This window comes from Antechinus flavipes, chromosome 4 (genome assembly GCF_016432865.1).
Source record: "Antechinus flavipes isolate AdamAnt ecotype Samford, QLD, Australia chromosome 4, AdamAnt_v2, whole genome shotgun sequence".
NCBI classification, from domain to species: Eukaryota; Metazoa; Chordata; class Mammalia; order Dasyuromorphia; family Dasyuridae; genus Antechinus; species Antechinus flavipes.
This window is the reverse complement of record NC_067401.1, coordinates 180356282-180383409: the sequence shown is the minus strand read 5'-3', so window position 1 is coordinate 180383409 and position 27128 is coordinate 180356282. Positions and strand designations below refer to the sequence as shown.

The following is a 27128-nucleotide window of genomic DNA, read 5'->3' as shown; positions in this document are numbered from 1 at the left end:
AGTCTCTCCAGGCCTTTCTGAAATCATCGAAACAGGTTAGTTATTAACAAGTATAGAACAATTCCAAAGAAATTAATTGTTTCCTTCCTTCACCATCCAGTCTATTTGGGTAACAAAACATAGATGAATGAAGCAGCCTCTGCCAGATTTTTCAGTCATGTCAGAGGCCTTACAAAACTAATGCCTCAGGATAAGCCAAATAATAAGAAGTACTACATAGCTGCATGCACCCCTGACTACTGAGTACAATCCCAATGCATTTATTTACAGGTATGTGACAGGCTGGTTCAGCCCTTATCACCGCAAGAGGAAAATGATTCACCCAGTTATGATCCAGCACATCCAACCAGATGCCATCAGGTAGTAGTAGTACCAGCTCTTTTGCCAGACTCAGTATACTTCATCTATCATTTTTCTAAAATAGCTAGATTTTAAATCCCTGTGCTAAAAATAGCTTTGAAATAAATTAATTTTTTGAGACAAAATTTAAACTCAAAGACCAGATAAGACTCTTTAAATGAATTCATTTATTTTTATATCACTGTATTAGACATTAATAGTTCCAAGTGCTTCTCATTTTCTTTCTTAACTTCCTATTAAAAGATTGACTTCCCATAGTATTTCAACTTTTTAATGAGGACTCACATGTCAAACTGAATCAACCTTTTCTATTTTCTTCAGCCTCCTAACCAGATGGAATGCCATCATCCAGGAGTTGCAGGCAGCACTTGAAAGAATTTTCTACCCAGATGCAGTAGAGGAGTGGCTGGAAGAAAATACATATCCCACCATCCAGAAGCTACAGCAGTTGTTGCAAGATCTGGATGCAGCAATAGCAGCTCAATCTTAACACTTTTGACATGAAAGTAGCCCATCTTATATGGAAGGCTTACCTACTGCTAACCCAGTGGAGATTTTTACAGATGGCCAAGGACAGTCACTTACTGAGGGGAGGACAGGGTTGAGAGGGTTCCTATGGGTTTGATCGAAAAATCTGATGCTAGGTCAAAATCTGAAAAGATACATTGAGGTAAAAGCCATTACCATGAGAGGATGAATGTGGGGTTCCTGACGTGCCTTTATTGTGGGAGGAGTATCTGCCCTCTACTTACCCACCTATCTGGGGTCTTCGGTCGTCACCGGCTTCCAACTAGGAAGAAATGCACTGAGTCGAGCGCCGTGGAGTCAAGATGGTGCTTTATTCAGGGATCGGTTACATGGTGCAGAAAGGGTGCGGCAGGCTTGCTTGCTTGCTTACTTGCTTTCCCCCCAGTCCGGGCATATTACAACTTATATACTCTTTAAGTAACGGCGAGTTCTAATCACAAGACTAAATGTGGAATTTTCCTTTTATGGTGGTATGGCTATATACAGAATTTGATGACTATGTGTCTTATAACTGTATATATAGAATTTAATGACTAAGTGTCTTAACCTAAGGAAGTGTGTACATGTCACATGCCTGTTCCAAGGGCCTCATACTCCCCTCACTCAGCAGGAGATGTAGGTTCAAGTTGACCCTGTCAGCAGGAAATGTAGGTTCAAGTTGACCCTGTACTCCAACAATTCCCCCTTTTTCTTTAATCACGGGAAAATGGCCACATGTTGCTAAGGAATTTTCTAGCCATTGAGCGCTGGCTTGGGTCGCGGAGTCAACCCTTGTATCCAAGGTGCACCTGCCATGCCAGGTCCCGCCATTGGTAGGGTTACTCCAACGTTGCCCGTCATGGCACTGCAATGGTCTTACAGACATGGCTTAGCATATTCTTTTGTACCATGGCACGTGAAAATCCTCATCCGTGAAACAAAGAGGTTCCGGTGAGTTTGGAGTACTAGGTAGGAAGAGATTTTCCATTGAGTCAGAGGGATGAAGCCTTTGGTAAAGGACCTGGACATTCTTCTGTACCACCGAGTCAACTTGACTCTTTATAAAGGTAGTCAATTTCCTAAACATCCAAGGGCTGAATGATATAAGGAAAAGAAAACCTATAAAGGGACCCAATATGGTGGGGAGTAATGTGGTCAACCAAGGGGAAGTGGAAAACCAGTTTTGGTACCAGGGGTCATTCATAAAGCTGCACCAGGCTCGTTGATGTTGAGGTTTTAACAAAATAAGGGATTCTAAAACTAAAGCATCCAAATTCAATCTGAACTAGTGAGATAGGGGGTGGGGCAAAAGTGCTTAAAGCAAAGTGAATAGGAGCTAGGTGTTCCCATTCTTTCAGGTATTTTGAAAAAATATATACCAGTTTCCCCAATGTTCTATCTTTTCCTCCCTTTTTTTTTTTTTTTCTCATGGAAAGGAATTATCAAATGACCATTCCCCATATAAATTCTGAGAGTGAATCAAAATCCCTATACATAATAGACTAATACAGTAGCATTTCCTAAAAATCCCTCAAACATAACAGTAACAGTTACACAGTATTAACAAATCCCATCCCAAATCTTAAGCACACAGTAATAGATGAGCTAAGCAAGGTTTAACAGTCATTCATCAACCATTCCCAAAGTCCCTTATATTAGTCCAAACTACAGTAGATGCAGGGTCCAGTCCATGGCTCTCATTTAAAACTGCTGCTCCAGGCTGTGAAGTGACAGGAGGTTCTCATTCCTTGCAGAGTGGGTGCATCATGCTGACAATCAAAGCTGATCCAGGTTCCAGAAGCAAGCCAATATCTGTAATTTGACCAAAATCTAGAGCAAAAACACAAATCTAGCAAATAAAGATTAGATCAGTCTCAGATAGAAAGACTCAGTTCATCAGGTTGCTGCAGAATATGAGGAGGCCAAAATAGATTGTTTCCTATGTGAAGAAATGAGTTTGCTTTACAGGCCAAGCAAATGGGTGCAGTCCCAAGTTGCAACATCAGTGAGGTCTCACAGACCCCTGTTAATTGTCCTCTTATCATGTAGAAACCTTAAAGAAATAAAACACAAATATCCAGTAACAGACAGATGACCAGGCGAAATGCTCAGTTGCCCAAGCATTTAGGATACAATGATTACATATGACCAGACTGAAAATAGTAAGGCATGACATAATTGAATTACATTAACAATTCTATTGACCATTGCTCTGATCAGAGAGATCAGTTACAAAAGGAAAAATGCAAGAACATAACTATAACATAACATAAGCAGTTGAGTTTTAACAGCTTATCAATCAATTGTCCCAGTAACTGTCAGAGGGTGGAGCTTTAAAACTCCCAAATAGCATTAACTAATTAATTCTAAGCCCAAAAAATTTTTTACCTCCAATAACAGATGTCATTAATCAAATTTCTGATAACTCTTAAACAGTTATTTATCATAACCTTGTAGTAATAACAGAAAGAAATTTCGTCTCAATAAGTTCACAACTTAGAACAATTATCATATCTGGGTAGATGTTACATAAGTGAACATTATACATACAAATCATTTGGCTTTTAAAATACCCAATACATAGAAAAATATCCCAAACTGCATATTGTCCATAACAGAAACATTTTCAAAAGGACAAAGAAAAAAATTATTATTTTCAGAGGCCCTTTAAATAACCTCAGGATGACCCAATACAATCAATTTAAACTTATACAAAACACCCAATTCCACATAAAAGAATTCAAGAAGGTTTTTATCATAGCAATTAAACTTTTAGAAATACTCGGACCAAAGTATGGATCACATTTATGACCATATTCCTCAACCAAGAAAATATTTATGTATCAAGAAACAAATATTCAATCAATTAACTTAAAAGTATGTCCTTAAAAATCAGTTTGCTGAACTGGCTGTAATCAGATAAGAAAAAAGCGGCAGGAACATACTTAAGAGGGGTGAGGGGAGGAGAGGATTCCACATGGCCACCCTGCCCCCACTCCTGCCCCCTGGAAAAAACTTCCCTCAGGTTCCCCATTCAAATTTCCTAATGGGGATCCTTTTCAAGATTTAACCCATCAGTTTCCCAATATCAGGTTTCTTCCCAAATTCACCCATTTCCAACCTTCTCTTTCTCCCTGGCTACAATTTGAACAATCTCCTTAAAGAACTTTCCTATCAGATGCTCCTGATGCTACTATAAAGACAGTGGAGGTGGATGGCTCCCTCCCCCCACCTCTTCACCTACTCCCAAAAGATTTTCTTTCACCTTTTTTAAAACCATGCAAACCTCTAATTGTTCCTACAAATCAGTCCTTCCTAAATCACCTGCATTCCTCTTTCCTTTTCTGTCCGTTTAAAATAGCTAAATTCCATGTACTTACAAAATTAGTACAACAGGTTAAAAGTTTTAAAATCACAAGCAAATTTTCAAACAACCAATTCCCAAATTTCTTAATCATTGTTGTTAAACTTAACAAAGCTTTTAAATCAGCAAAAACAGACTAAGGGCTGTTTCCAGGACCTCCACCCCCAGAGAGAAGTTAGTTTCACCTTTTCCCATTTCAGAATCCAAAGGGTTTCTGTAAATTTCCAAGCCCATTCAGTACTTTTCTCTGCCTTCACAGAGAATGCGTAGATATTCCATTCAAACTTCTTTCCTTTAAATGTTAGCACACTGGTCTTCTATATACATATTTTAACTTTCCGAAATTCCAAATCCCTTTCAATCTATTTTTTCATTTCTTTTTCTTCCTTTCTCTCACTTTTCTCCCTTTGTCTCACAGGCTGCTGCAGTCAGCCAGAGACAGAGAGAGGGAGAGAGAAAGATTTTTCAAGCTTCTTGATATTTGCTAAGCCTGCACACAGAGGCTGAATCCTTATCTCTTACAAGTTTGCTAACTTTTAACACAGACACACACAGACAAACATGGAGCTCCATTTAAAAATTTTTCCAACCAATAAAACAGACAAATCACACAGAACATAGAACACACATCACACAGACTATACAGTTACAAGACTAACCAAACATATAACACATAACATAGGCCCAGATATTTTCCAACGTCCCAGAAAATATCTGTCTCAGAATTTTTATTCTTCAAGGGTCTCACCCCTTTGGGTAATTAATTATGGGGGCAGTAAGAAAGGGCAAGTTGTAAGGAGGTGGAATATACCCTGCAGCCTCACTTTCTAATTCACCAACGTCTGAGGCACTAAGGGCATTCTGAGTTTCTTTTTCATTTTTTACAGGGAGTTTAGTTTCAGCGGCAGGGAAGACGGGGTATGCGAGATTGCTTTCTACGGGGGGAGTCCCTTCTTTGGGAAGCGGGGGGTAGATAGACTGGACTGGAGGGATCTCAATGATCCCTGGGTGTGTATAGTCATGTGCGGCCATTTGCTGACCCACTAGATGCCATCTTCCTATTCTTATGCCTGATTGTTGGACCCATGAGCAGACGTCCCAAATCTTCTCTATAAACTCCCTGCATGTTTTTATGGGGATTTTACATTCCTTTTGAGCACAAAGTTTATATAAGCACTTACTAAGCACCATCCTCTCCTCCGGCAACAGAAGTGGAATACTCTCCCCACTTCCCTCTAACCCTCCCTATTCTCAATAGGGGCAACTCAGTGAAGGCAGAGCCCGCTCTGCCGAGGCAGTCTCTCTACTCCCCTATAAGCCTCCGGGCTTATCTACGTCCGGTCCCTGGTCCAGGGTTAGATTATACCCTGTCCCTGTTCGGGCGCCAGTTGTGGGGTTCCTGACGTGCCTTTATTGTGGGAGGAGTATCTGCCCTCTACTTACCCACCTATCTGGGGTCTTCGGTCGTCACCGGCTTCCAACTAGGAAGAAATGCACTGAGTCGAGCGCCGTGGAGTCAAGATGGTGCTTTATTCAGGGATCGGTTACATGGTGCAGAAAGGGTGCGGCAGGCTTGCTTGCTTGCTTACTTGCTTTCCCCCCAGTCCGGGCATATTACAACTTATATACTCTTTAAGTAACGGCGAGTTCTAATCACAAGACTAAATGTGGAATTTTCCTTTTATGGTGGTATGGCTATATACAGAATTTGATGACTATGTGTCTTATAACTGTATATATAGAATTTAATGACTAAGTGTCTTAACCTAAGGAAGTGTGTACATGTCACATGCCTGTTCCAAGGGCCTCATACTCCCCTCACTCAGCAGGAGATGTAGGTTCAAGTTGACCCTGTCAGCAGGAAATGTAGGTTCAAGTTGACCCTGTACTCCAACAGATGAAGCAGAATTTATTATGCTACAGTTGAATCCAAAAAATTAGGGATGGCAATCATAAGTTTCCAAAAGGCATCAGTAAAAAGACACTAAAATTTAAAAAGCGAAGAAGATAACCAGAGAAACTACATTATGCTTGAAGGTATTATAAATAATGTTAATGGTGAAATACATGCACAAAAAATAGCATAGCATTTAAATAGTTGAAGGAAAAAATAATGAACTACAGAATGAAATAGATTACAAACTATAATATTAGAGGACCTCAGTGTGTCCCTGTTCACTCTAGACAAATCTAATAAAAAGATAAGAAAGATCCTGAAAAGAAATAGAAAAACCAGATGACAGATGTCTGGTTATTATAAATGATAATAAAAAAGAATATTACTCCACTACATATGGCACATTTATAAAAACAAATGCAGAAAGTTTAAATATATTCTTTATAACACATCAGCACAATAAAAACTATAATCAATAGAGGGAATTTGAAGAAGTAAAAGAAAATATGTTACAGTTATTACCAATAACAGACAACTTAACACATTTAAAAAAACTGTTACTCCACCCACTGCGCTTAATGTAATAGAATAAGCACTCTTATGACTTTTTTTCTCTTCCATCCTCTTGATGTTCAGGATCATCTTCAGTGAAGCAGCTTGTTAAAACTACAGCTGGATCATGGACAGGAATAAAAAATGACCAGTCTGTTGCTCTGAAATGACCAGTCCCATAAGCCAAAGCATCCCCTTCTCATCTAAACTGTAGCTTGGTCCTAGGCTAAATCGTGGTATTAATATTTATATTGAAGCCCCAGAGTAGCTAAGTTCTTATGGCTTTGGTGGCAGTGTTACAATCAAGGTACAACTAGACAGAAACTACTATTTCCATACTTCTGTTCTGCACTGATGCAATACAAATTTAAAATTTTGTCCTCTACAAGTTTAGACTATATCTTTTAGAGTCCAAAATTTGTAGTTAAGAGTTTTTCCTTGAGTGATACTCTCAGACTCTATGCAAAATTGTAAATTGTATAAGATTTAATTTTGGGGGGGGGGTCCCTTCCCCCTCAAATTTCCTGAGAATCATTTGGAGTATTACTATCCTCTTATTTAATAAAGTGCCAGAGTACTTCCAGAAAAAAAAAAAAATGATACAGATGGTGAGGAAACTAAGCGCATGTCATATGACAACTGATTAAAGGAACTCTGGATGTTGAGCCTCAAGAGATATTGAGCCTTGAGAAGACAGTAAGAAAATAATTTAGAATTAGAAACAGTGAATTAGAAATTGCAGGGGCAAATTTTGGCTAGATCCAAAAGATTTCCCAGCAATTAGAACATTACAAAAGCATTATAGGCTCTCTTGAGTAGGGTCTTTCATTACTAAAGATCTTCCTGTATAAGACAGCTAGATGAGTACCACTGGTTAGGTCTAGATTATGCTAGAGAGGAAATTCCTATTCAGCTGTTGGTTGAACTAAAATTAGTAATGCTAAACTAAAAAAGGAATAGTTCTTAATAAGCTCATATTGACTGCAAAAATCACAAAATAAGAATGGATGACTTGACACTACCTCTTTACTATCGTTATTGAAAAACTACTACCCATTCCCATTCTGCTACAGATTTTGGTTTGACACCATAGAAGTTGTAATTGTCCATTTTAAAGGGCAGTAGTGAGGTAGAATAGGTTCTTGACAGGGGCACTAAAGTGATCACATAGGGAATATTATATCCACTTCTGTACACCATTTTAAATAAGGCATTGGCAAGCAATAGTGCCTTCACAGAGATGTAATCAAGAACGTTGAGAAGACTGAAGGCAATATATACTATACAGGTATTTGTGGGAAACAGGGATATTTAGCCTGGAGAAAACTTAAGGGAGCCATGATTACTGTTGAGTATTTAAAAGATATGCAAGGCTTATTCTTGTTTCCAGGAGGCAGAATTAGAGCAATAGGTGGAAGTTGCATAAATGTAGATATCACAATATAAAGAAAACCTTCCTGACCGAGAAGTCAAAAAATGAAATCAGTTGTTTACAGAAGTTTAGACTGCTTGCCCTCGTGCTCCCCTCCTCCCCCCCTCCCCAGGATTTCCAAAGAGAAGCCTACATCTTTCAAGAAATCTTGTGGAAAGGATTCCTGTTCAGGTAACATAATGAAGTAAATGACCTCTAAATTCTCTTCAAACTCAAGAAATTCTGTGATTTGATGAAAATGTATCCAGGGAAGGAAATTGGAGGAAACTTAAGATACAAGAAACAGTAATCTTTTAAGATGGGTGCCTAAGTCAGACTTGGAGAATGTTTGAATGGAAGCCCAGTTAAGTGAGTAAAATAATTTGTAAGAAACAGAAACAGAGACAAACCCAGGTTTGGGACTTCTCAGAATGAATGAATGGTTTTTGGTGGGCAAGCTGATTTCCTTTATCACAGTGGAAAAATTGGCTTTTTAAATATACTCTACCTTTTCTCTCCAATCAAAAATGATGAATATTCCTGAAATACAGCTAATAGACTTTCACGAGCTTATTAGTTTTAATTCTACTGGCGACATAATTGCTTTAGAAACAAAAAAGCCAAAGCCACCCACAGAGTTTGTTTTACCACCTAGAAGACTAAGAACAAAAAGGAACTCTACTACTCCCAGCAGCTACACACACAATTTGAACTTCACTGAATGGCATGAGAATGTTAACACCAATCCTGGTTTTGGTCACTTTCAAACAAAAGAACACCTAGTCAAATATAAATACTTTTATGTTTCAAAAGCAACAAGATACCATCTGCTTAACTGAAAAAATTAATGGTTAAGAAAGTGTAACTACAATAATCATACAGAAATATCCTATAATTGAAAAGGATAATTCAAAATCAGTCAATAAACATTTATTAAGCACATTTATAATGCACCAGGCATCATGCCAAGAACAGGATACAAAGAAAGGCATAAGACTGTCCCTGCCCTCAAGGAGCTCACAGTAATGGTGGAGATTACACATAAAAAAGCAAAAAGTGGGAGAAGGAAATAGCCTGGCACAATATTATGCAGCTGGGACAGGAAATTATCTGAGAAGGTATAAATCCCTGGGTTGATTTCATTTTCTCCCACCTAGGAAAGCAGATAGGTGGAAAATGACAAAGAAAATGCCGAGTGTCCTGAAATTGGAGAATCTGGGCAAAACTCCCAGAAGCCCACCTCTCACCCTCTCTAATCAGAGGAAGGAAAGGATCCCAGAGGCAGAGGGTCCTGAGGAGGTATGAAGTAATTCCTGTGATTTTCCTACATGCCTTACAGGAAAATTGGAAATTTATTCAAGAAATGTATTCTAAAAGTTCCCGAAATAACTATCAGCCTTCAGCATTAGATAAGAAGAGCTTCAGGAGCAGGTAAACTACCACAGTATTTCTAGATAAATCAATTTATAATTTACAGGGTCAATGTTAGGATCAGGTTCACCAATATCGAATGGCAGAGCCCATAGGGATTCCTATATCAAGAAAGTCACTGTCAAGTCTCAATTATTTAGGGCCCAATTATTCAGATTGTGGATTTAAAAAAAAAAAGTTCTTTGCCTTTCTCTTACTATCTACCCTGTCACTGCCAATTACCAAGTGAGCCTAAAGGCAAATAGAAAAGATTTTACATGACTGTGCAGGCCACTGTAGCAAAAAGATTAACTTTTGTGAATTAAATAACTAAAAAGAACTTTCAAGATATTTTTGGAATTTCACTTACTCATCTTGATTAACTAGAAAATGTAAATTGCTATTCAATTATTTAAAAAAGAATTGACCAGCTATTTCAGCAGTAATTGTCTACACCCTGATATTCATGCTTTTGTTGTACCTTATGACTAGAGAACATATATAAAATATATGGTTCAATGTAGCCATAGAATAGTTCTCAGTGCCACACATATAATGACTTCTTAATTATATAATTTTATATAACATAGACTTGTGATGGAGCTACCCAAACTCAATCTTCAATATACACGATCTGTCTTTCAGTTTAGGGGAATTGAAGATGCTGCATCTCACAGCATCTGAGGCCATTCCTCTTGAACCTGATCTATATCTTACCACTGGAGCTAGAAGACTGTGGAGAAGAAAGTGAGGCTAGTGACTTGCAAAGCCCACCCTCACTTAAATCCAATTCACTTGCACGTCATGGCATCACCTTGACATCATGTTTCTCGAGAATAGAACAAATGGCAAATAACAATGTTAAGTATATAGCACATCCAATGCATTCTTCTGTTTTCTGTGAGAACTAGACATCTAGCTACTGAGTCCCAGAGGAGTTAAAATGTTGAGATTAAAAAGAAAAATGGATTACAGAAATTCTAGATGATACAGATTTGTAAGTTAAAACTGGGTCTTCTTTACTCTCCAGGAGGGCAATTGCAGGAAAAGAGAATTCCAACAACTGAGATGCTCCTTTCTCAAAAGAATCAGCCAAAGGCAAATTACAAAAGGTATCTCTCCTCCTATGTAAACAGCAAGGTCATTTTACGTTAAATAGGACTTGGCCTGTCCTAGATCAATCTATCCTGACACACAAACATACATACCCTTTTCTGAAGAAAAAAATGTAGCACTGAGCCAAAAAAAGTAACTGAAGGGCAGATGCCCCAATTCTTCCAAGCCAAGACAAGTCAGGGAAAACATGACCATGCAAGGCATCACAATATGCAAGAAAATAGGCCAAGTCTCAGTTGAGTGTGGTCTGAGTTTCAGGGGCTGAACTTTATAAACCATATTCCCAGAAGCTACCAGTCCATGGCCTAGTTCATCCAGTTCTTCTGGGCTTGGGCCCACTACCCAAACAGTTCTATACCACATATAAGTTTCCCCAAATAGCTTATTAAAAATGGTTAAAGTAAAAAGAAAGGTAACTCAGGGAATGAATTCCTAGAAGCTGACATGGGTTTAATAAAAAGCAATTTCTCTTCCATTTAGCTAAAATGGCTTTTGCTATAGAGTGACAATATTTCTTTGGCTGAAAACTTATTAATAAGTCTGGTAGTCTTGAAGTCAAAAAAGTAAAAGAAGGGTGAAGGAAAGATACTTTTAAATCTCTGACTTCAGATTTCATATCTGGCAAAAACAGATTTCAAAATGAGACTCAAGAACTCTTGAATATACTTAAACAGGCCACCAACAGCCAGTATCTCCCTCTTGGAAACACATCTAAGAAAGATTCTACATGATCACCCATTTATGAGGCTTATTTACAATAAGATGGAGCTGGAATGCCTAAGAAGGCCCCTCACAAGCCATGTTGCAAACTCCAATTTATGCTCTATTCCTTTGGTTCACCATAGAAGACAGACAGGCTTATTATAAAAGGGCGATTGCTGTTCAAAATACAAAGGAAGTAGGAAAACACCTTGAGATCTCTGGAAAACTTTCTAGTGTAGTCACAATCTCCAAAATGTAAAGGGCTGAAACTCAAGTTGATGCACTGAGGTTGGACAACCCTGCACTCAAGGCTAACTACTGACTGGACAACTCTATTAGCATATGCTTGGAAAATGGCCCTTCTCACTGTTCTGTGCTGGTTCAATCTTTTGGTGTACACAAAGAATTGTCACAAGGATTAGAGGGTAGAGTAAGACAAGCCAGAGTCACTTGGGTGGTGGAGGTGGAAAAGGAAGGTCACGAAGATCCTGTATCCATTCCCTTCACTTCCACCCCTAAAAACCAAGGACTTTTGCTTATCCTGACTCCAGTTGATTCTAAGGTATCCAGGGTGCTAACTCGGTCTTCACACCAAAACATACCTTGTTCTACAGTTTTGTTTACCCTGCTGCTTTACCATCCCCCCAAACCTCACTTCAGCCCCTTTAGTGAGATGGAACCAGAGTTGGCAGCTTACAGAGATCTCATTTCTCCAGTGCTCTATTTAATTCATTTGTAGAACTTCATTATCTGTAGCTGGTATAAAGCTGGGACTTCTGGCCTCTCACAAGACCCTTTAATTCAAACACTTGTGCTCCCAGTTGTGGAGAAATATTGAGGAGGCTGAAATAAGGCTTGGCTTCCTAACAATTTCCAGAGACAAACATTTAAAAAGTCCACAAAGAACAGAATCTCCAACCAGCAATGGCCACATAACCACTTCAAGTCCCTGCTTGAAAGTCTAGGGCTGTCAGCTCCCTAAAATTTCACAGAAGCAATTAAATATTTAACAACCAAAGTTGCCAGTTGCCTTGGTCCCATGATGAGGCAGCTGTTTTTGTAGATATGATTTTAAATATGCTCAAATGTTTCTAGACCAGTTCTTCGTTTTTGTGTCATGGACTTCATTGACAGTATGGTGAAATATGCAATATGGACTCCCTTCTTACAATACTGTTTTGTTATTGTTATTTTTCAAATTCATAACTGAAGGAAATGCTAGACTGGTGAAAATAGATATGTAAAATTTTTCTTCCCCATCTAAGTTCAAATGTTCCATGAAATCTGTCCATGAGTCCATGGACAACAGATTAGGAATTCCTGCTCAACAGAAGTAACTCCAACTGGTTGATATCCACATTCCTTCCCGAATCTCATTCTGCTCAAGTTCTTCCTTCATTTTGTATTTCTTCATCTTTATAATCCCTGAAGCAAAATCACAAAAGAACCTTCTTGCCCAGATCTCTCCAGGTCCTCTATGTGAGAAAAACTGACCAGTGGCTGAGGAGACATGTCAGCTTAATTTCCCACTCCCGAGAGAATGGCATAAGGCAACATGGTATAGTGGAAAGAACAATGGAGTTACATATATTATGTGGTTCATGTCCCAGCTCTTCCATTTATTAAACTCTTTGACTTTAGGAAAATGATTTCCCCTTTCTCAGTCTCAGGTTCCTCTTCTGTAAAATGACAGTTGAATAGTCCCTAAGGTCCCAGTAAGTTCTGTAACTACATAACAAATGAGAAGGAAGGGGCAAACTCAACAAATGGCCACAGAACTTAAGGCAAAATCTAGTGAGCTAGAAGCTTTGCCAGAGAAGCAGAAACAAAACATAGATCCCTCTGTTAGCAGTCCACATCACTGTAAAAACCAAATACAGTCAAACAGCCGGCCCTGGAGGAAAGGAAAAAAGAAAGAAGTATCGAAAGCTGCAGGAGGAATAGGGCACCCAGATTCAGTGACTCAAGCCATTATGTCAGACTTAGTTCTGGTGCTTGGGTTCATCCACATCACTGTCACTGCTTTGGGATAAGTCTTTGGGGTTCTCTGGCTGGCGCAGCTCCAGAAAGTTGATGATAAGCTTGGCAATTACTTCTACATCACTAAGATAAAGAGTGGGAAGAAGAAGGAAAAAGGACAATTCACATTACTTACCACATAAGACCATCCCCAAATCCTTTACATAATAGCCCAAGAAAAATGAAGCAGAAGATTTATTCTTTACCCCCAATCCCTCCAACAAGTCATCTTCCTTTTATTCTAGTTTGCTCCCTTTCTTATTTTCCCTTGATTTAATATATAGTTTAATATCATCATAAATAATACCCTCAGGAAGTAGGCAAACTTTGAGGGTGGAAATACATATATGTGACTTTGGAAAAGTTTATCCTGTTTGCTTTTTTATGCTTCGATTTTCCCATATATAAGAAAAGAGAGAGAATATAGTATAAGTCAAAACTGACTATGAAGCCTTCTGGACTTTTAAGAGGTTAAATTTTTCAGATAAAAAAGTTTCTTTCAAGCCATAAGTTATCTGACAGGAAAGTTATAGCCAAAAGTAAACTTCAAAGGAAAGCTATTACCACTACCCATTGAGTTCTTTTTTTTTAGAGTAGTTCAGAAGCAAATGAAGATTCCATTATGTGACAACTTTAGAAGCACTACAAGCCAATGTTAGGACCTGCCTCAAGGAATAAAAAGGAATCATGAAGTGGAACAGTCATTTTCAATATCTCTCTTGACCCAGAACACCTTATTGCCCACCTAAACAAAAGCCCCCCAAAATCAAAAGGCTGTTTGAGGGAACATAAAAAGATGATTTGACTTGAAATCATCTAAGAAAATGACAGCTTTAGAATAGAGATTATGTAATTATACTCTAATTTAGCTTTCAACAAAGCTTCACAAATGCTCTATCATGAAAGTATTATCATAATGCAGGTTCCTATTACTATAGACAGTGCCAAGCCCTTGGCTCTTATGCAAAGCTGATGCTTAAACACCTTACCAATTTCTTTGCCCAGATGAAAGACTGCATACTGTCTAACCAAATCATGCTGAAGCCAATTTTGGTCTATTTGATCCAGATGTCTCTACTGGTTGGCCTTCACTTATTTTGTCTATAAAATGGTAATAGTTGTTCTTGGGGAGGGGGGAAAGAGGGGGTTCCAAAAGGCACACCCACTAGGATGAATTACAAAGCAGAAGGAAAAAAATGATTCAGGCTTCAGGGATAGCCACAAACCAACCATGATTTTAGACAAAATAGTATGGTATATTTAAAAGATCATTATATTTGAAGTTAAGGAATCTAGATTCAGATGCTGGTTCAATTATTTATTATGTGACCTTCACCAAAGTCACTTTCACTCTAAGGGCCTTCAATTAGTTATAATATGTAAAATGTAAAATTAGGTGGCTGAAACTAAATAATGTCCAAAGTTCCTTCCAATTCTAAATCCTATGACATTAGGATGTAGTCACTACTGACCCAAACAGAACCAGAAACAATGGATTACATAATGTCAGTAACTTGAAAGAGAATCCAAAATAAAATGGGTTCTAAGTTGCTATAGATACATCTATAATTTAAATGTTACTCTCAGTGCAGGTAAAGCTCCCCATTTGCCCCTATCTACTACTATTCCCAAGACTTTGTTATCTTACCTCCTATGACCCATCACTGCATTCTGGGTAAGAGGATGGGAAAAGCCCGTTGCAAACCGAAGTACCACTGTATAGCCCTTTCCAAAATATCGAACTTTCTCTTCAATGACATTCACATCCTTAATGTCATTCAGTCCAACTACCACTGAAAAGATAAGAACAGTTAATATTCATGTAAGAATGTCAGATCTTAGAAGACATCACAAAATGATGTCAGTGATAACAGTCATGGGTTTTTTCCAAAGTCTAAAACTCTGAATTGAGGCTTTCCTAAATTTCATGTAAATGTATTTCACTCAACACAACAATCAGTAGCACTGAATTCCATTTCTGTCTTTATGAATTGGATAGAAAGCCTTATGGCAAGTCATTTTTCCTCCCAGGATGAGTTTCAATTTCTCCAACTGTGGACAAGAAAGATAGCTACACTCTAAAGTTTCCTCCAACAATATCACTATGAGATTCTGTGATTTGAAGAAATTCAGTATTTAGAAAGTATCCAGGATCTATTGAAATATTGACAAACCTTTATTTCTCAATCTGTTTCCAGATCAACATAGTAGGATTCTGCTTGATCTACTTCCAAACATGAAGTCAAAACAATAGTATTAAAGAATAAAGCAACATCCTTCCTAGGAACCATTGATCATAACTGATTTACTCTTTTCACAGGAAAGCAAATCTGGTTCTGGTTTCCAATCTCATTTATACTAATTAAGAGAGCCTTCTTATTTGTTTTGTTTGTCTTAATTTCTTCCTTAAGGTACCATTTGGTATAATAGAAAGAACATCACAAGGACTTGGGTTCAAATTCAAGTATGTAATCTTGGGAAATCACTTAACTCCTCTGGGCCTGTTTCTTCATCTGTAAAATGAGTGATTTAGACAAAGTCTCTAAGAATAGTCAACAACGTGTATTTTGCCTGTTTGTGATTATCCAAGCTCAGCCTTACTAGATGGATACAAAGAAGGAAAGAAGATTCCCAGCAGGTGGCTTTAGTGCATGAATGTAACAAAGCTGCTTAAAATTATCCTAAATGAACGACTATTATGATGAGTTAGCCAAAAACTATTCCCAAACAGAGCCATTCTAAAAAGTGACATATAACCAGGAACCAGGACATTCCCTGAGCAAGGGCAGTTCTCGCAAGGCTCAGAGTTTCTTTTGTATCAGATAACTGTGATTATGAAAGCAGAACTCCCTTTCTCATTCACTCTTTAAATTCATAGGGTTGAAAGATCAATACAACCTAGTGGGCCATATCATCTCTCTCTCTTCCCTCTGCCTCTAAATTTTTGATAGACAGTAGGAATCCTAAAGAAAACTTTAACATGGCATTAAGTGTCCTCCAGATCCTGATGCCCTTTAGCTGGTTTTCTATTTTACAAGACAAAATGAGTTTAACATAGCATCAGTTACTTATCTAGACAATATTTAAAACCAGGTGCCTGGCCTACAGGGAGCCATGAAAATCCCTATAGAACAGGAAAAAAAAATTAATTCCTGACTTCAAGATTAATAATCTCCTTTTTTTCAAACAAGTTTTGAATTTGACCATAGGGTTAATAGTATCCAAGCAATTTCAGTGCTATTACACTTTGCTCCTAAAAATAAAAAGCCAAACTTGGAAAATTCATATTGATGCAAAAGAATAGTTTTCAGACTTTATATTCCCAAGCCAAATCACAATACCCAAGAACATGGAAGACTATGTGGTGCAAAAGAAAAAGCTTATATGGAGTTAGATGATTGAGGTTTGAATCTTCATTTTTTGTCTTATGTGACTTTTAGATAAGCCCTTACCATAAGAGCATACCTTCATCATCTCCAAAAAGAAGGGCAGAGGGAGAGGGAAAATATTAAATGAATTTCTTCCCAGGTCTAAATCTATGAGCCTAAGGATTTTCAATTACCTTGTTCAATAAAAGCTCAGCTTGAAAACTCTAGACTAGCCAATCAAAAAGACTTGTTTAATAAACAAAAGTGACCCCTTTGTATCCACTGCAATACTTAAACATATGCAATACAGCTCTTACCTTGTTCATGGCATGCCCTAGAAGCCATCAGTATTTTCTTGTAGAGGTTGAATGTTTTCAAGATTACTTTCCCAGTAGTTTTGTCAAACAGGGCTTCCTGAAAAAAAAAAAAAAAAAAAAAAAAACAGCAAAAGATTACCACACAAGGTCTTGAGTTCAGGAGACACACTAATTTCTCTCAAACCTCCAGAAAAGAAACAAACAGTTGCCTTGCTACTTAATGATTATGATTAAGAGTTCCCAGTCCCAGTATCTCCCTAATCCTTCAACTGTACTGCAGATTTTCTGTTGTCAGATATTTTCTACTCTAAAAGCACACAAATTTCTCAGACAGAATTTAGAAAAAAATTTGAAAAATATCCTTCGTTCACCCATCCCAACACTTGATTTATCAAAACCAAATGTTTTTCTACAAATCTAATTCCCTTAATCTGGGGATTGAAAAAAAGAGTAATAATGACAAAGGAGGATCCTTGAGAAATTACAGGACTCTCAAACAATCTTTCTTTCACAGATTGTGCTCTGGCCAAACTAATTTACTCTCTAGTCCCCTAATGCTTACTGCATTTATACTCTGTCTTTATCCTGAACTGCCCTCCTTTTCCCTCTTTAACTGCTAAATTTCTACCCAACTTTTAAAACAACCCACTGAAACATCATCTCTTTCATGAAATCTTTTATCATGATCCTCAAACAGTAATGACCTTCCCACTTAATCCACAGAGCCCTTGGTATTTCTCCTGCCCTGGGGAACTTCCCACCCCAATTCTTCCATCAGCCCATGATGCTAACTTTAGCCCTTACCTCCCAGTCCTCTAAGTTCTGCACCGCCACAAACAGACACCCTGTGACATAGAAGAATTTCCAGCCTAGATTATCTGGAAAGTAAATATCCAGAGTAAATAGCTATGAAAGGCAAAAAGGGAATGCCAACACTGAACTGAAAGCAAACAAGCCCAGAAAGACAGAAACGTTTCCTCTCATTACTCCATAGGGTGATTATCTCCTAAAGAGCAGCAGCAATTACATGCAAAGGAGGAAGGGGAAAAGAGGGAGGGGGGGAGAGAGGAAAAAATTTTCCATAGATCTTAAAAACGAATGTCCTATTCCTAAGCACCTCAAAGCCCAGGCTGCAGACAAGCTACTTTGAATACTGGATATCTAGATATAAAGTAGCTTGTCTACTCTGGCAAAAACTCTTTAGTTAGTATTTGTCTTCCTTTCAGTGTCTAGATGAGCTTAGAGGATTAGCTTGGAGGATACATAAAACAATATGCCAAGAGATAAGATCATGGATCTGGCACTGCTAATGTGAAATAATGAACAAGCTAATTCCCCTTTGTAGTCCCTATTTCTTTTTGTGTAGGATGAAGTGGTTTCACATAGATGATATCCAAGGGCAATCTCCAGTCATCCTGATGGTCTTGCAACTGGACTCAGATGGCTTCAAAGGAGAAATTCACTCACATGTAATGGCATCACCTTTCTGATGTCACGGTCTTCTTCAAGAATGAGAAACAAACAGCAACAACAGATGATATATTTTCCATTCTTATCAATTTTACTTTGAGCTTTAGTGATTATATTTCATTGTGGACTTGGATGATTTTTTTAAATTAAAGCTTCTTATTTTTCAAAATATATACATGGATAACTCTTCAACATTAATCCCTGCAAAATCTTGTGTTCCAATTTCCCCCCCTCCTCCCCTACTCCCCTCCCCTAAATGGCAAGTAGTCCAATATATGTTAAACATATACTTAAACCTATTTTACATGTATGGGACTATCTGCCATCTAGGGGAATGGGTAGAGGGAAGTAGAGGAAAAGTTGAAATAAAAGTTTTTGCAAGGGTCAATGCTGAAAAATTATCCATGCATATGTTTTGTAAATAAAAAGCTATAATAAAAGAAAAAGAAATATATGTCAAATCCAATATATGCATATATATTTATACAAGTATCTTGCTGCAAAGAAAAATCAAATCAAACCGGAAAAAAATGAGAAAGACAAACAACAACAAAAAGAGTGAAAATGCTATGTTGTGAAACATACACAGTTCCAACAGTCCTCTCTCTGGGTGTAGCTGGCTCTCTTCACAAGATCATTGGAACTGGTATAGATGATAATTAAACTCCCTTCTAGCTCTAAGAATTTATGATTTTCTGAGTAGAAATGTCCTAAGTCTGATTCTTAGGCTCCTTATAGAGATACATGAATAATTCCAAGGAAAGAGGAGATTCAAAGCATACAAAAATTGAGTTATATGTAAAGCAGTTTGCAGCAGAACATTAGACATATAATTCTAAAAAAAATGTGGGTCAAAGAGAGGAGAAGAAGGTCATCAAAATATATAAACTTACTAAATCCCTCCTGGATGAATTAAAATTCATCTTTAAAATCTCCATACCAACTGATATCAGACAGTTATTAATGAAAAACAAAATACAATGGTGGTAAGCAAAGTAAAATGGATGTACAATAGAAATGACAAGCATACAGCTCACATGTTCACAGGCCCACAGCACTTCCTGTTGTGACTAGAAACAGATTAAAATATAAATGGGAATAATAAAACAAGTAAAAACATAATAAAACATAGATAAAATTACATTTTAAAAAAGTCAATTTGCCAGCTGTATGAATCCTCATGTACAGATTAATGGACCCCATTTCCACTTGAGTTTGACAGGACGTACAACAAACAACTTATAGTAGAAGCTGGGAAAGCCTGCCTAGAAGATGCTTAATAAAAATTTCCTGACTAAACTAAAGACCTGATTGTTAGTTCAGCCTTAGGGAAATGAAGAAGCAAAAGAGATCAGCATAGATAAAGATAGAAATGCTAGAAGGACCTCAGTGAAAAATCAAGAGGATAAAAGTGAAAAATTCCAAAGAAAACAACTCCATAACAAACAGCAAGAGAGCCACTGTACCTCCACTGTAGTATGCAGCTGCCAAGCCAATGGACAAGATACCTGAAAAAAAAAATAAAAAACTTTAGTTAGAACTAATGCCCCAGGTTGTCTCTAATCACCCACCAAAAGATTAATATCAGACGGTTTTGTTCCTTCCCCCAACAGAGCTTACAAATAGAAGCTAGGAAGCAACAGCTCTGAACAAATAACTTTTCATTTGTTATTTGAGTAGTGAAAATGAAAATAGAAGGGAGTAGAAGAGAAAGATTTTCCTATTTCAAAACCAGATATACTGGGCTTACCTACAAGAAGAGACCAGGATCGGATACCAGGAGACCTCTTCAGATGGAGAATGGAGCCAGTTCGGGTCTCTACCTGCATGTACATTCCTGGCTTCTGGAACTACTCCCAAAGTAAAAACAAGACTTGTAGAGAAGAATAAAGAATTAGGTGAAAATGATCTTGCCAAATGACCAAAGAAATATTCAGTCATTCTAGTTAAGTCTATCTGTTTCTCTGTCACTCTATTAGATATTCTAGTAGACATTAGTATTAGATGCTGTTGAAGAAAGTGGCAAAATCCCACTACAACTAAGAAAATCTGGATACTAATCCCAGAAATGCTTACACCTAGCTATGACTTTGGACAAGTCAAACAATCTCTGCTCCAGTTTCTTTAACTATAAGATATGAGTTGAATTAGATAATTTCCAAGGTACCTTCAACTTTAATATTCTAGAAGCCTAGGAAATATTACGACTTCACTCTTATCTCAGTATTCCCTCAGTCTCTCTCCTATAAAAACAAGTAAAATATCTTAAAGATATTAATAGATAATAATTCAGAGTAGGAAGGAAAGTGAGAAGTCATTTACTCATGTCCCTCATTTTTCAGTTGAGGAATAGGTGTATAAGGCTGTTAAGTTACTTGCCCAAGGTTGTACTCGTAAAATGGCAGAATAAAGATTTGAATTGCTTTTTCTGATTAGAAACCAAACATTCTTTCTATTACACCAGAGGGTTCATAAAAAGTATTGGATTCATCCAAGATACAACCCATCAAAACTTTAAAGACTTCCAACTAAGATGGCAACATGAAAAGTTACAGAAAAGCCCATCTACCCCACATATTAACCTAAAAAGGACCTTAAATTAAGCAACGATCAAGAAACACGAAAAAAAAAAAAAAACAATATAGGGAAAGCCTTTTTCCAGAACAAAAAGTCAATCAAAAGCCTGTGAGCATCGGGAAAGGAAATGTGTCAGAGAAGATAGTGTGAACACAGATCAGGGATAACTGAAGGAATTTTATTTCTGGAGGCCCAGAAGCTCTGCTCAGATAGGAAGCCCACAGCACTTAAACCACAGGATAATCATTTTGGTCTTCTTCAATTACAAAGGACAATCAAATAAAAGGCAAAGACAAATGGGCAATTATAGGAATCAGTGTTGCAGAATTCCCCTCTAAAAACTCCTCTTGACAGATATACAAAATGCATTAGATCAAATCCTGAGGGGGGAAACCAGAAAAAAAAAATCATAGTGAGTCATTTGTCCAGTCCAGTTTGGCAAAAGAAAACAGATAAGAAGGTCTGTTTATAGTGGGAATAGGGTCAGGTCAGCAGCACTCCAATCCAGCACTATGTATCAGGGCAAAAGGAGGTCCTAGAGTCATACTGAGGCTCTACTAGACCCATACTATGGCACTTCAAAGGGAACAGATATAAATTGGTGGCTTTGTCCGCCAATTACAAAATTTCAAGTTACAAGTAACTAAGAATGGGTCTTGTATACAAGGAAGGCATTCCTGAGAAAAGAGTCCCTGGCTGGTGTAACAAGAAAGAAGAAAGTTCAAAAACCAGCAGCAACATGGCTCAGATTCCAGCATAGAATAGTCTCCAACCCATACTGCAGAGGAATAACTAGTATAAGAATAGCAAACCAAAAGGGAACTACAATTCTGTACCTCTTAACCAATGGAGCTGAAAGAAGATGAATCCAACAGCAGGCTATTCTTGAACAGACCCAAAACCAGGTCAAGAAGTTGCAGAGTTCAAAACAGGGCAGCAGCAGTGAGAAGTGGCTCTGAATCCAGGTACTTTGAAAAGCTTGCAGGTCCAAACCTTTCCCTGAAATTCTAAAATAACACAACACTTAATATCTCAGGAAACCAACAGGAATAGCCCAAACCTTCCCTCCAGAAGTGTGACAGATGCCAACCCTGACATTAAGTCTAAAATCAGAAAATGAGCTGGAAGAATGGTAAAATAAACAAACAAAAAGAAGCCCACTTATAAAGAGTGATTAAAATGAGAGACACTCAAGACAAAACCAGAAGAAAAAGAAGATTCCAAAAGCCTCAAAGAAAAACCCAGCATAGGCAAAAATTCAACTAGAATTCCTGGAAACAGATGAAGAATGAATGAATTTGGAGGAAAGAGGAAGGAAAGAACATACATATATACCAAAATTGGTCTATGTACACATACATGTATAGATACATATACGTATGCATATGTAAATTTTTTTTTTTAAAGACTGAACAAAGGGACAGCTAGGTGACACAGCAGATAGAGCACCAGTCCTGAAGTCAGGAGGATGTGAGTTCAAATCTGGCTTTAGACACTTAACAATTCCTAGCATTGTGATCTTGGGTAAGTAACATACCCCCAAGTTGTCTCAGAAAAAAAAAAAAAAAACTGAACAGAGAAGTGGATATGGACCCATCATGGTATCAATGCAAAAAGAATAACTGGCTTTGCAAAATGACTTCCCTCCAGTGATGACTGAATGAAAAGAGTGATCAAAATTCAACCACTCAGTACACAAGCCACAAAAGATACAATAGGTACTTTATATTAATAGAAGTCTTGGATCATTCCCATTATTCATCACCTTCACTCCTAAACATGTGTAGTTGAACAAAGATGGAGTAAATAACACAACCATTCTGTCTGATTCGACTGCAAAATGAAAGCACTCCAAAAGTAGATGACCTCAACTGGAGCCTCACTGCACTAGGCAAAATTCCCTCTCTCCTTTATCAACTCATTATCCTCTCTCCAAAATCTTTTTCAAACTTTTTCATTCCTCCTCAAACCTCTCATACCACTGCTCTCCTTTCCTCCCCTTAATTGAGATCTTTGCTTCATCATTTTACAAGAAAAAATTGAGACTATTTGCTGTGAATTCCCTCTTCCTCAACTCCTATCACTCAAATGACTTCTACTACTTCTCCTCTTTCACCCCTGTCTCACATAATGAGGTGGCTTACTCCTTAACTACTTGTTAAATGATCTCATTTCATCTCATCTCTTCCAACAGACTGCCCCCTCTGTTATCTTTAACTCTTTCACTTATTCTTAATTTCTCCCTGTCTACTTGCTACTTTAACTATGGCCTACAAACATGCTGTAATCGCCTCCATCCTCAAAAAAACCTTCTCTTCTGCCCTTTAAAACTAAACTCCTTGAAAAGGCATCTAGGTGCTTCCAATTTCTCTCCTCCTTAATCCCTTATAATCTGGCTTCCGACCTTATCATTTCACAGAAACTGCTCTCTCTCCAAAGTTACCAATAATTTCTTAGTTTTTTCAATAGTCATGCTTCTTCACCTCTCTGAAGATGATGATAATGTTGATGATAGCAGCTAACATAGTGCTTACTATGTACCAGACATTGTGCTAAATGCCTTACAATTATTATTTCATTTGATCCTCACAAAAGACTGGGATATAGATGCTATTATTACTCCATTTTACACATGAAGAAATTGAGGCAAACAGAACTTAATGACTTGCCTAGAATCACACAAGATCTTCCTGATTTCAGGCCAAGCTCTCTATTCATTTGGCTACCTAGCTGCCTTTTTAACATTGTTAATCACCTTCTTCTCTTAGACACTTTCTTCTCTCTAGGTTTTTGGGACACAGACGTCACTTTCCTCATTCTCCTCTTACCTATATGACCGGCCCCTCTCACTCCCTTTTGCTAGATTCTCATCCAGATCCCTCCCTCCAAACACAAGTGTCCAAATACAAGCCTCCCTCAAGATGCTAATTTAGGTTTCCCTCTAATTCTTTCTCTATGCTGCTTTATATAGTGATCTCATTAGCTTCCATGGATTTAATTATCATAACGCCAATGATTCTCAAATCTCCCTATTCTGGCCAAAACTCTCAGCTGCCCTCCAATCTCATCTGCAACTGCCTCTCAAACTGGACCTCCAACAGACATCTTAAATTAAACATGTCCAAAACAATACTCATCTTCCCTTCTACACCTTCAACCGCTATTGCTACCACTTCCCCATTACTATAGAGGATAACATCATCTTCTCAGTCCATTAGACTTGCAATTTAAGAATTACTCCTGTTTCTTGCCACTACTATTTCTCACCTCCCATATCCTAGCTGTTGCCAAGATCTATCAATTTCACCTTTGTAATATCTCTCAGATTTACCTCTATCTTCTCTGACACTGTGCCATTCAGATGTAGGCCCTCATCATTTCATGCCTGGACTATTCCAATAGCCTAACAAGGGGTCTGCCTGTCTCAAGTCCATTTTCTATTTAGTCATTTGTGATTTTCATAAACCTTAGGTCTGATCATGTCATTCTCATGTCACTCAATAAACTTCAGGGGTTCCCTATTGCTTCCAGGATCAAATACAAAATGCTCTAGGACTGAGCCTTGGAAGACATAGTTAAAAGGTAAATCAATTAATAAATAATATATAGTGCTGGGCCAGAGGGACAGAAAGACAAAGCATGAAATGTTTAAAACTATTTGTAACTGTAGAGAGACGTTTTAGTTGAATGATAGTCACAAACCATACTGCAATAAGAGAGAATTAATTTTAAGAGAAGCATCAGAGATTGTTGACCCTTTTGAAAAAATAATCTCTAGACTTTAGATATTTTCCTAACTGGAAATTTTCCTCCATTAAACAAATGAGATGAGTTTTTCTCTTCCTCCATGAATTCAAAATTCTGGAAGAAATTGGCTCAAAAATACCTTTCCCAGATGTGAAAGGATACAGGTCTTTCTGGGTTCAAAAGAATTTGTGAAATGTCATCTGCAAGCAAGATCATTTTTATAATTTTCTCACTTTTCTTGCTTTTAAAAATAATATGGCTAATATAAAAATGTCTTATATGATCTCACATGAAAAACTGATATACTGTTTGCTGTCTCAGTGGTTAGAAGAGGGGTGGAAGGAAGAATTTGAAACTCAAAATTAAAAAGAAAATGTCTTCAATAAAGTAAAGTGAAAAAGAAAAAAAAAATGTTTGGAAATTTTTGTGGATAATAAAGAACTCTTCTGTTTGAATTATGTATCTTTCCTGACAATGGTGAACTCTTTAGGTGGGTACACTTTTCGGTGTTTTTATCCCTGGCTTGATGTTGAAACTCATGTTGTATCTGTCATAGAATCTGTCATCGAATATTTTATATTTGACAGACATCTCATTTGAGGAGAGCCTTTAAGACTGCATTTTTTTCTACAGAATTTTAAGGCTACTTACTCAGCCATAAACTCACCCATCACAGCTAATAACTGACAATAAGTTATTTGTTAGAACAATAGATATCAGGAAAGCAATATCCTGAAAATATGAGGGATTGAAGGAAAAATTTTCTGTTATGAATTGATTGGGGCTTTCTTGACTCAAAACTGATTCCTATGAGGTATATGGACTGGACAGAGGCAGCTTTTTGTTTAAGTGACATCATTTCTACTGACCTTCAGGGATAACAGAGCTTGGATATGTGTTATTTCTGGGGGAAAAGAGAAGCAGCTTTGACACGTAAATAGAAGGAAAATTACAAAAAGCTTATGTTAACACATTTTGGCTCTGACACTAGCTGTGTGTTCTCTGGCAAATCTGGGTTGGATTAGATGACTCTTCCAATTTTAAAGTTAGGATCATATTGTCACTTGGTTCATCCCCACCAACCAGCAAGAGTGCTTGAGGTATGGGCAGGGTAAGGGGTAGTCCTGTGGCAGGGGGATCCTGTAGAAAGAGAAAACCCAATGGCCCACAGCTCTCTGCATCACCGATAATACTTCCTTTCTTTTCCCCTTTCTCCAGCTTCTTCTGGCTAGTGGGAAGAAAAGGTAGCAAAAAAGATGCCAGCATATTGGCAGGCATGTGTATTCATTCATTCACACCTGCCCTATAGCTTAGGCAAAACGAACTCGGTAAGTCCTACCACCCCCAGATGGCAGGGAGAGCGGCAGAGTAAGTGGATGGAGAAGGCGCCTACCTAGTACAAGACGGCGGCAGAGGCAGTAGCACCAGACACCAGCAGGAAAGGAGTCGTTTGAATGAGATCTGGGCAGGAAGGCTACTTCCGGATTCATGCCCAGGAGGGTGGAGGTACCATAGAGTGAATCAGATGATCCACTTCCGTTGCGGAAGAGGAACAGAGGGCGGGCAGATCTCGGGAGGTGCCCTACTTCCTCCGAAGTGGTGATGGCCATCTTGCGTTCTGGTAAAAATTGTCTTAGAGACCCTAGGTATAGAAGGAATGACACGGTTGTAAATGACAATTCCCAGGGGAAAGGAAAAACACTTCCAACTGTCTGGAGGTTCAGTAAGCGAAACCGAAGAAGGGTGGCTTTTATCAGTCTAAAGAAATAGGTGAACTGGAAACTTTGCCTGATTGCAAGATGGCCTTGCCGGTTTTGTAGACATTAGACCTGAAGCCCTGGAATTGGCGGCTGGGCAGTAGTGAAAGGAGCTAATGTGTCCTATTAAGATGGGCTTCCATGGAGTGCCTTACTTTCATGTTCCAGAAAGCTTCCTTTTATTCCTCGTGAGCACAATCCCGGGGGAGAGGGATGGAATGGAGTGACATTTCCCTGTGTGCTGGTGTACTTCGATTCCCTCTTTCTCCTGAGCAAAATTACCATTTTAATAAGATGGTTACTATATGTAGAAGGAATGCTAGACAGTCATAAAATTCATACATTAGTTATTAGTTCTGAAGCCGTGTGATTTTCTGCAAGTCACAGTGTAATGCCGGAGAAACTGAGGCAAGATAGAGATTAGAGAATTTTTAATATTTTATTTGTATTTCTGAGAGGAAGAGATTGTGATGGGGGCATGATGCCCTCAAGGCTGATGTCCACAGCAGCAGTGGAAGAGTTCTGGATGATATATTGTAATGCCAGAGAAACTG

The 27128-nt window shown here is 38.0% G+C and overlaps 2 protein-coding genes across 5 annotated transcripts in view; one reads left to right on the top strand and one right to left on the bottom strand.

Annotated features, from left to right (window-relative positions):
* HEXD (hexosaminidase D) overlaps positions 1-1058 on the top strand; it is a 39099-nt gene extending 38041 nt beyond the window's left edge. For 3 of the 4 annotated variants that reach the window (XM_051995638.1, XM_051995637.1, XM_051995639.1), the window contains 2 exons: positions 271-360; positions 682-1058. In XM_051995638.1, coding sequence (XP_051851598.1) covers positions 271-360; positions 682-850 — 259 coding nt within the window. In that variant the 3' untranslated portion in view covers positions 851-1058. The remainder of the gene's footprint in view (positions 1-270; positions 361-681) is intronic. The other variant, XM_051995640.1, reaches the window with a different exon arrangement.
* Positions 1059-1180: 122 nt separating this feature from the next.
* LOC127560786 (cytochrome b-245 chaperone 1) lies at positions 1181-26331 on the bottom strand. Its single transcript, XM_051995655.1, has 8 exons — positions 26211-26331; positions 21907-22077; positions 20244-20366; positions 19960-20001; positions 17828-17901; positions 17024-17120; positions 14987-15131; positions 1181-13422 (listed from the first exon to the last, which is right to left on the bottom strand). Exons 3-8 carry the CDS (start codon positions 20326-20328, stop codon positions 13302-13304), a joined length of 564 nt encoding a protein of 187 aa, XP_051851615.1. The 5' UTR covers positions 20329-20366; positions 21907-22077; positions 26211-26331; the 3' UTR covers positions 1181-13301.
* Positions 26332-27128: the final 797 nt, after the last annotated feature.

What these genes read in the sequence shown, in the direction of transcription:
- LOC127560786 (XM_051995655.1), bottom strand. Translation starts at nt 20,328, where the DNA reads ATGTACATGCAGGTAGAGACCCGAACTGGCTCCATTCTCCATCTGAAG. An exon ending in AGCTGCATACTACAGTGGAG is followed by an intron (nt 17,902 to 19,959) that starts GTACAGTGGCTC and finishes TTTACTTTCCAG; the next exon opens with ATAATCTAGGCTGGAAATTC. An exon ending in TAGGGCATGCCATGAACAAG is followed by an intron (nt 15,132 to 17,023) that starts GTAAGAGCTGTA and finishes TTATCTTTTCAG; the next exon opens with TGGTAGTTGGACTGAATGAC.